This window comes from Meles meles, chromosome X, assembly GCF_922984935.1.
Source record: "Meles meles chromosome X, mMelMel3.1 paternal haplotype, whole genome shotgun sequence".
Taxonomy (NCBI): domain Eukaryota; kingdom Metazoa; phylum Chordata; class Mammalia; order Carnivora; family Mustelidae; genus Meles; species Meles meles.
The window spans coordinates 21,238,885-21,249,835 of record NC_060087.1 but is presented as its reverse complement, the minus strand read 5'-3'; the positions used below and the strand labels follow the sequence as shown (position 1 = coordinate 21,249,835).

Below are 10,951 nucleotides of genomic sequence, written 5' to 3'. Positions count from 1 at the left end.
ATGCAGGGCTTGATCTGAGGACCCTGAGATCATGACCTGAGCCGAAAGCAGAGGCTTAACCCACTGAGCCATCCAGGCGCCCCACTCATACTGTTTCTGAGCTCACAAGCAGATAGCAATCTTCAGAACTACACTAATATTCTAGTTTCAGTATGTCCCAAATATTGCCTGGCACATATTTGTGACAGTAAAAATATATTCATTGTCTATTTAAAATTCAAGTTTAACTGGAAGTCTTGTATTTTTATTTGTCGAGTTCTGGCATTCATATCCCACCCACAGAGAAAAAAGAAGTAGGGAGGGCAAACGGGCCTTTCTGCATAGACAGTATGAAAACATGCAGGAAATTCACATAGAAAAGTGACACAGGCGAAAGACGTACTTCAGACATATTACCGCTGAGAAATCAAAGGCAAGTTTACACAAGCATCTTTATAATCTCAAGGAAAGTAAAAGAATATGGTCTATCGGAAGAAATAGCTCACGTTATAAATAAAATGGGAAATGAAAAGTGATTTGACAAAACTAAGGAAAAGAACTGAAGACACAGTAATAAAGCTTGTTCAAAATAAAAACAGTGAGAAGTAAAATCCATTCTGCTGAAAAAGAGTCAACAATGTGGAGAAGAGGCCTAAGAAACTAAAGAAAGGTCTGGAAGAAAAGGCAAATGAATAAAGCGCTAAAGGAAGAAAAGCGAGGGAAATCCAACTGATCATCGGCGTCAGAGCGGCGGTGAGTATAATAATTGTACCAGAAAGAGAGCACAGTAAACACATTAATGAAAAAAACATTCTCCAATAAACACAGTCTCAGTCGTTTTTGGCACCAAGGCCACAGCATTCATGATGAACGTAATTCGGATTATTCGTGACCAAAAGGCACATACACTTGTGCCTGTGGAATTTGTCCTTGGATGTTATGTAGACAGAAAGAATGACGAAATGCTAACTGCCTTCCGGAAAAAGAATTTGTCTAGAAGGGAATTGAGACCCAAGGAAGAAGTCACCTGGACTTAAGGGCTGTGACTGAATTACACAATGTACGCATTTTAAACATTAGGAGAGAAATAAAAACATATTAGCATAAAAAGAATCCCTTCAAATTAAATAATCTTCCACTTTTCAAGTAATAGGTACACTTAGCTTAAAAATAAATAATTACTGAGAAAAAAAACACAAAATACAAAGTCTCAAATCTACAAAATCAGTACAACTAAATGTACTCTGGAAGAAGATTATAAAAATAATCAACATGAAGACGCAGCCTGACGAAATTCAAGGGTAAGAAAAGAACACTATAGGCATTCAGTAGCGACAGCAAATCATCTACAAATAGGAGAGAACAGACTGCCAGGAGACAGCAGACTAACGTTTCCAGCGTTTTGATTGGAAAAAATAAAATGCAATCCAATAAGATCCTACCATTTACAACATTTACGTATTGAACTTGCTAGATTCTGGAAATAATAGCTTCAAGGCTTAAATTTCAGTCATCAAGAAAGGCATCAGACAAGCCATGGCAGGAAATTCTAATGGTGAGCACTGAATCTATTTAAATATAAAACATGAAACAACTGACTCCTCGTCTGTAAAAAAATGATCACTGAAACAATCTTTTAACATTTCTTCTGCTTCTAAATCTTTCCAATTTCATTGAGTAGAAGCTTATGATTCTTGTATGTCAGCTTTTAAAACAATGTCATTATTCATTTATGCCTTTAGTACTGAATCACATTTTAACAAATATATTTTCAACACGAGGCACTGTGCTTGCCATTTGAGATGAAAGAAAACAAAATGGTGATTAAGAAGCTCATCAGGGCTTCACAGATGCACAGTAACTTTGAAGATACACACAGTTATTAGCATTTACACCATTATAATACATACCACAAATACCTGGGGCAAATATTATAGACCAGCTTTTCTTCTTGGGAAAGTGGGAGAAAACCTTTACGTTGGAGTATAGAGCAGGAGTAGGAGTTTTCCAAATAAATGAAACAGTGCACCCATAGACAAAAAGGTAAGAAAGAGCCCTGCACACTCAGGAAATTTTTGTCAAAATATGTGGCTAGAATGTACAATGTAAACTTAGTAATGACAGACAAAATTGGTGAAACAGGATAGAGTCAGACTGCAAAGGGCCTGTTTCATCAGGTTAAATAGGGGAATCCAGTGGAAACAGTGTCTAGATAACTATCTAGAACCATCAATGCTGACCATCAAGTAGAAGATGAAAAGTCAGAAGCATCCCTGCTAAATGTAGCACTGTTCCTGTGGGCAAATACAATCAGTTTTCTAGGGAACTACTATGGCCAAAAACCAAAAGAATGCCAAAGACAAAAATGAAAGTTCGTTTTTAACAGACTTGAAAAGGCAGTATGCCTTTTTTCTTCCATTTTGGATCCTTGCCTTCACTATGAGAACCTGGGCTAGACTATTGGGGCAATTCAAGAAAAGCATGGAAGAAAGCCTAGTTATGTTAGCCAAGGCCATCCTAACTAGCCATCCCCAAGACCACACCCAGAGGCAGCATGGGGACACAGTCAACCACAGGGCATGGAGACAGAAAATTGTGGAATATTAGGACCTATCATCAATCTACCTAAGTCTTCAGATACATAAAATGAACAAAGCTGAATTTTAGTATATGTGCTGCCAAAGCGAGCACAACAAAGCTGAATTTTAATGTTTTAGAGTAAGACTCACGGATTTACTGTAGATACATAAGCAAGTCACTTTCACGACTGAAGAATTCAATCTCAACTCCGACTTTTAGAATGGGGAAATAAGGGATGCCTGGGTGGTTCATTTGGTTAAGCGGCTGCCTTTGGCTCAGGTCATGATCCCAGCGTCCTGGGATTAAGTCCCACATCAGACTCCTTGCTTGGCAGGGAGCCTGCTTCTCCCTCTGCTTCTGCCTGCCACTCTGTCTCCCTGTGCTCACTCTCTCTGACAAATAAATAAATAAAATCTTTAAAAAAAAGGGGGGGGGAAATAATCAACATGCCCTTCTTTATTTGGCTAGGAGATACTGTTTCTGTTTCTAGTACCCTATCATACATCCAAGCGTTAATTTTTCTTTCTTTCTTAAGATTTTTAGCCTCTCTTTGCCCCTCATTGTACCATGTGATCTGTCTGCACAGTATATGCCTATACATCTGTCACCTACTAGTAAAAGTCATCATATACCGACTCTGGGTAATATCTTGTACAACAGCTCATCTGATGCTTATTTACATCAGATTCATGATGTGAGTAGGATCATTAGCTCCATTTTGTAAATGAAAAATCTGTGTCTTAGTAAGATCAAATAACCTGCCCAAGTACTTTACAAAACCCCCAAAACACAAACCGGCAGAGCTCAAACTTGAACTCAGGTCTTAAGCCCTAAACTGTATCTGTGTGACAGGGACTAATGTTCTGTTTCCACACCCACTTCATGAAATGTCACACCAAGCCTGTACAGTGCTCTACAATACTATTGGGCATTTCTTCTTTGAAAGGTTCCCAAATGTTGGGAGTCCAATCCTTCTGGTTCTTACTGAACCAGTGTGTCGATAATCCAAAACATTTAAGAATCGGGATGAAATTAAAACAAACTTTGTATCTGCAAATATACTAAGTTAAAAATATCTCTAAAATACAACTGCCTATAAAAATGAAAACATGATAAATACTTAGGAAGACTTGCCCAACTCATTCTACTGAAGAAAGAAGTCCCATGACTGAGAATTAGAAAATTTAGTCAAGACACAATTTTCACAATTTTATACATGAAAAAAGAGACAACATTTAATCCCATTAAAATATAAAATTTTCTGTGTATATTTTCCTTTACAGCAAATATATGAATTAGGGACTTTTTAAAAAATATATTTATTTGACAGAGAGAAATCACAACTAGGCAGAGAGGCAGGCAGAGAGAGAGGAGGAAGCAGGCTCCCCGCGGAGCAGAGAGCCCGATGTGGGGCTCGATCCCAGGACCCTGAGATCATGACCTGAGCCGAAGGCAGAGGCTTTAACCCACTGAGCCACCCAGGCGCCCCAAATTAGGGACTTTTTTAATGCTGTTTATCATCGATATGTAAATGTGATTGTCTTAGTGGCTTGCCACATTTGGCGTGGTCAGGTCCTATAGCCTCTACATCCAAAGAGAACCCTGAATTGTTCTGCTATCCTTACCCACTTTTAGTATAGAGAGATGTCTTATTTTTGTCAGTTGACAGCAACCTTATCTTGAAGGTCTCAGTGTCCTTCAATCAAAACATTATGTGAACTATCTGTTTTCCTGAGTCATCTTTGATTAGGAATTAATTTGAATTTTCCATGACCTCTATCAAGAGGATGACTCTCTCGTTCAATGATGTTATTGTTCTGAAAATACTCTGGCCTTAAAGATACAATATTTTAGTTCACAATCCTAGACCTTGGTTCAGAAACACGTACAACTAAATTCTTAGGAGTTGTGTGATACCGGCATTAAGAAAAATGCAAAGGGGGCTAACAAAGGTGGCAAAACAAGTTCAGAAGAAAATAAAAGGGAAACACCATGCTTCATCTTCCCTCCTCCTTCTTCTCATCATTAAATTAGCATTGCTGTTGTCTCCCAGGCAGTCTGCAGAGTTCAATGTTTGTGGCAAGGTTGCTGTGAGATTTTGCAGTTGAGTTTAGATGGATTAGGTATTAAGCAAAAAAGTTCTTTGAAAAACAGGGCATGATCTTTGCACTCTTGGGAGAACAGAGGCAAAACCTTATAATCACTTGCTAATTAACCCGGTAAAGTAATTTGTTTTATCTGTCTGCCATTTGGTTTCCTGCAAAGTGCGGAAAAAAAACTATTAGGGGATTTTGCTCAAACTAATTACTACTATTTTATCATGAAGACTGTTCAAGCGTAATCCTCTTTCCTTGGCTTGCTTTCTCCTTGAATTTAAAGTCTTATGGTAAGCCAAGTAGTAGTTTAAACATCCCAGACTGTAACAGATACTCCTGATTTTTAGCCTCCCACTCTAATCATGTGCCATGATACCTCCGTATTTTAAGTCAACAGCTGCTAACAAGTGTTGTACATGGCCACTCTTGGTAGAAAGTTATGAAATGAATAGTTCACTAGTAAAAGGAATCTTCCAAAAATTTATAATGACAGGCAATGCAGAAACATCATACTTACATGGTGCCCAACCGTTAACAAAGAACTCTCATATACATAACCTCACAGAATCTTCTTGATCATCATGTGAGGCAGTCTGGTAGATTTTTATTAAGTATTCACATCCTGTCCCATCTCACATCGCAGAAGGAACACTTCTTCATACCACTGATAGTGAGCTCGTGACTTGATTTGGTCAGTGGGATGTTGGTAGACATGAGAAAACCAAAGACTTGAAGTGTGCTTACAAAATTTAGCTTCTACCATTGCCAGGAGAAGAAGCTATCCTAAGAAACTCATCTCAGAAGGATTATACACATGTGGAGCCAACCTAGACCCAACACAGAGCCTGGACGCAAGCCCAGCTGAGCCCAGCCTAGATCAGCTTCATTCTGGCTGACCTGCTGACCTATAATCTGAAAAAAAAAATGTGTACTCTTGTAAGCCTTAGAAATACTATGGTTGTTACACAACAAACACCTGATGTCCTTATTCCCACTTTGCAAAGAATGAGAAAATAAGACTCAGAAGTGCTGTGCCCAGAGTTTCCCAGAAATTAAATAACAGAGCCGTAATTGCCTATATGAAGAGAGAAAAAGAAGAAAAGGTCAGTGACATTTACGAGGCTGTGTTTGACATGCATCTGATGTCAACAAAATAAATCTACATCTTGCTAGATGAAAAACAACATATATCAAGACTGTTTTCCATTTTGTTTTATCTATTCAGAATCAGTTGTAAACACTGATGGCTAGGAGAATGGATACTGACAGTCTCAGTCACAATATTAATGAGATATATTGGCTAATAGAAACCCTCAAGTTTTATTTTCTTTATCGAGCCCATTAAGATGAAATCCAGCTCTGGCAGTATTCTCTCATTTGAATGGCTGGTGTGGTTTCCTTGATTGAAATGACTGCTCTGTTGAGTTGGATGAATGGCACTGCTAAAAAGTACACTGTCAAATATTGATAGCTAATTAGATGGATTTTATCATAATAGTCAACTGCACTCACACAAAAAAGGAAGAGCTATTAAAGATCTTGACAAGAAAATAAACTGAGCCCTAGAACCTCACTGTTTATTCAAAGCTCATTTCTAAGTTTAGCACTCCAAGTTGGAAGATGTGTTTTTACAAAACTAGTGAATGATAAACCCAAGGGATTATGTACATATTTCAAGAAAAATCAGTACTAGGGTTAAGTCGACTATTGAATTTCTAGGATTCTTGACCAGACAGCTTTCTAGAGGCTCTGGATTCCCCTAATTGGTCAGATTGTTAAAATTTTCAGGAACAACCTGACAACATTTTTCTCTTTTTTCAATTAATTTACTTATTTTGAGAAAGAGAGAGAGAGTAGGAGAGAGATAGACAGGGCAGGGGGAGGGCAGAGGGAGAGAATCTCTAGCAGACTCCCCACTCAGCGTGGAGCCCAACATGGGGCTCGATCTCATGACCCTAAGATCATGACTTGAGCCAAAGTCAGGCGTTTAACCAATTGAGCCACCCAAGCACCCTGAGCACATTTTTCTAATAAAGAAGTCCAAGGACAAAGAAAAAGAGTTGCTGACACTTAAGACTTAATAGAAAGTTGTCGATTATCTTCAAGGCATGATGAACAAAGTTGTCCATACTGGGTGAAGACTGAGGAAGCTATGCAAAGATAAAGAGTAAAATGGAGCACAAATTGGGAATAGACTGAGTTAGTTCAAACAGGAGAGGGAGAAAAAGGACAAGTGAAGAATTTTGCTGACTTCAGCAAGAAACTGCCCTGGTAAATTAAGATCAGCCCAGAATTCAAGTTAACTAGGACCAGCGATAATGATGAGGATAGGCCAGGAGCAGGAATACCAGCATTGTGGTGTGGGAAAGGGGAGTTCATGGATATTGAGAATCTTTCATAAATTTCTGTCCCGAAAAAATCTGACTCAAGTTAGCATAAATAATAGCAAAGTAGCTACTACCTGCCCACTAGACAGAGAGGAATTAAATGCAGCAATGCCAAAAAATAGATTCATTTATGAAGATACTGAGATGGTTCAGGCTGACACTACTATTTCCTCACATAATGATTACTGAATTACTCTTGGCAAATGTTTACAAATTATTTGGCTCATTTTTAAGTTTCCTTCCAAAATTCCTCCCCCTCCAATTCCTCCCCCCCCCAAAAAAAGTTCCTTTATTTACCTTTTTTCTCTTTACCCTGTGGACTTTACTGCACACCTGTACTTTCTCCAAAGGACAGAAAGGGAAATGGCCACAGTTCAATTTATCAAAAAGTTGACTGCATAGACCGTGTCATGATAACAACAGTAATAACACTGGCAACCATATGTTGAATATTAGCATGTGCCGTGAAAATTGCTTGATAGTCAAGGAAGAGCAAAATATAGTCCTTGCTTTCAAAAAGCTTACAGCCAAAGAGGGAAACTCTAATGATAATTTATCAAGCAGTTACTATAGGCCAATCATTCTTCTAAACGCTTTATTTCTGTGTATTAACTCATGTCACCCTCATACAAAAAAAAATCTATGAGATGGGGACTATTATTATCCCCATTTGATAACTGAGGGAAGTGAAACCCATAGAGAATTGAAGTAACTTGCAGAAGTTCATAGAACCAGGAAGCCATAGACTCTGGCTTCATAACCAATGCTCTTAACCTCTATGCCACAACGATGCCTGTAATGTATTAAATAGCTAAATACTATTGAACAAAATATAACGCCAAGAATGGAGGCATCCTTTCTGAGAGAAGGCAAAAGATATTACAGACACTATTATTTGAGATCAATAAAGAGAAATTTATTTCAGTCTACCTAGTAATTATTAACTAATGTCAAAAAGAGGGGTGAGTAAAATAACACTAGGACATTTTTAAAAATTCAACTATCATCCCAATCTGTGCTGACAAGGCACCAAACACTTAATAATAACATATTAGAATAAAGTTTTCTGATTACTGAAGAATACATTGGTTAAACTTTCTCAGACATTTTTAAAAATGTTAAGAGTTCTATCTTTCAGAGCACAGTAACCACGTTATTCATCTATCTCTAACATATTGATCCCAGTAGTGATTAAATTTATAAAATGCTCTGCATAACTGATTAGATCAGAAGTCAGCTATTACAGCCCTTAAACCAAGTCCCACCCACAGCCTATTTTTTTAAAAAAGTTTTATTGGAACACAGCCATCCTCATTCATTTACATACCATCTATGGCTATTTATGGAGTAGCGTAGCTGCTGGTAGAAATTTTACAGACTGCAATGCTGAAGTATTTGTTACCTATCCTTTTACAGAACAAGTTTTCTGACACCTGGACTTAAAGAGGACTTTAGAATGATCCCCTAATTTCACGGAAATTTTGTGCTACCCTCCTCAAAAAATGTCCCCATGACTCCATTCAAAGGCTTCTGGAATGGTCAAAACAATGACTACAACATCAATATTATCTTTTCCAAAAAAAAGTAAAGCCCAACCAACCAAGAATCATGGCCTCTTTTCTTTCTTAAACTTTGGCTTTTCAAAACTGTTCAAAGTTACTGATGCCAGAAACGCTGCTCATCATCTTTAAGTAGTAAGTATATACAAGTAGAAAATACTCTCCTAGGAGCAATAAAATTCACTTTAAACGTGACATAGGACTATTCTTTAAAACTCTGTACTCTAGCATAGACAGTACGGGTGCAAACAAGTGGCATGACAGGGTGAACAAAAAACATCCAAGAAGAGCAGAATATAAGTTTATCCACTGGGTCATTTTCCACAATGAGATCTTCATGGTCCCTTCCAGAAACATGTGTTCCAGATGAAATGATGTTATAAGCATATTCACAGCAATGTACTTAAAACAAAACTTGAAAATCAGGCTCCTTCTTTTAGCTTTCTGAAGTAGGAATTCAGCAGTTACCTCTGATGCTTGTTTTTCCCACAACCTCCTTCAAAATTTCTCTTACAATCTCCTCATTCTTGCCAATCTAGCCAGCCTTGTTCCAGGCTCTCTCCTCTCCAAACCACGCACTGGGGACCGAATGACTGTGTCCTTACACAGTTGATAGAGCTCTATTCCCAGTATGACTCTATTTGGAGATAGGGCGTCTGAGGAAGTAAATAAGGTTAAATGAAGTCCTAAGAGCGGGGACCTCATGAAAGGACTAATGTCCTTTATAAGAAGGGGAAGAGAACCTGGGTGTCCCCCACACAAAACTGACAAAGGGAAACACGGCACCAAACCCCATCCATGGGCCAGGAAGAGCACCCTCGCCAGGAATCACATCAGCCAGCACCTTGATCACGGACTTCCAGCATCCACAACTGTAAGAAAAACAACTTTCTGTGGTTTAAGTCACTCGGTCTGTGGTATTTTGTTATAGTAGCCCAAATAGACTAATACAGCAAACCTAAATATCACCTAGGGATTACCTCCCAAAAGTAGGACTTCAGACATGGCACTTCCTCCTCAAGAACATACAATTGGCTGATAGGATCATCCAGTCTTTTGTCAATATACAACACCATCTGAATTACAGCCCTTCACTAGCATCCAATGTCTCCCACAATCTCAGTACTTCTAGCTTTATTTCCAAACATTAACAACAGTTAGATGTTTTGCTCACTGTGCCTTAATCCACCTTGATCATCTCCAGAACTGCTTGCCTGAATTGTCCAGAATATCCTCACGTGTTTTGTCCATTTTAAAAATCCTTCTTCCTTAATAACTTCTGTCAAGTATGGCAGCCTACACCAACTTCTTCCTTTGAACCAAACCTACTGCTTATATCACTTGTGTTCACTAATTATATACATGTTGAAATTAACCAAGTAGGTCTTTAAATATTTTTTCAATCCACCAAGAGTTAAAACCCCAAACAGAAAAAGAAATAAAGTTGATTTTTACTATAGTAACAAAAAAGTACCCAATTTACCTAGCAATATCTTCAGCCAAAACATAGGGAATCTATAGAATGAGTAATATTTTTTAAGAAAAAAAGACGTGAATATGTATATAATACATATTTCATATAGATGTCAGATATCTCCAAATTAACTTACAGCAACAAAGTATCAGACTCCCATTTCGATTATTTGAGTCCTGACAAAAATTAGCCTCAAATTTTGCAAGTATAGGAGAGGTCCAAAGAGTTAAAAAAATTTAAAGGGAAAAAAGTTATAAAGGAAATACCTGCATTAAATATTAGATATAAAAACTGTAATTCATATGGTATTGTACTGGCATAAGAAAAGAAAATCATATAAACATAGAACAGACAATGAACAGATATTAGTCTATAAAAGATTTCAGTATTTGCTTAGAGAATCACTCCAAGTCAATGGAAAAGAGAGACAAAATTGAATATAAAGTATATTGACTACTGGGAAATAAGCAATAGACTCATAAAATTAAACTACATATGAACGATACCATTAATTCTAAAAACTGAAACCTTAAGAAACACATGAAAGTAGATAAAAACATGCACTCTGTGAAGAAGTCATTTATCAGGCGGAAAGCAGGGAAATAGACTTCACTGCACAAAACAGAAAAGTCTCTATATTGAAAATATTAGAACTGGGGCACCTGGGTGACTCAGTGAGAGTGGCACTCTCAGCGGGGAGCCTGCTTCTCCCTCTCTCTCTGCCTGCCTCTCTGCCTACTTGTGATCTCTGACTGTCAAATAAATAAAATCTTTTATTATTTTTTTTTATTTTTTTTAAGATTTTTTATTTATTTGACAGATAGAGAGCACAAGCGGACAGAGAGGCAGGCAGAGAGAGAGGGAAGCGGACTCCCT

General features: G+C 37.7%; 1 protein-coding gene across 1 annotated transcript; it reads left to right on the top strand.

Moving 5' to 3' along the window:
- The first annotated feature begins 842 nt into the window (after nt 1-842).
- LOC123934565 (NADH dehydrogenase [ubiquinone] 1 beta subcomplex subunit 1-like) lies at nt 843-1,016 on the top strand. Its single transcript, XM_045994729.1, has one exon. It carries the CDS (start codon nt 843-845, stop codon nt 1,014-1,016), a length of 174 nt encoding a protein of 57 aa, XP_045850685.1.
- Nucleotides 1,017-10,951: the final 9,935 nt, after the last annotated feature.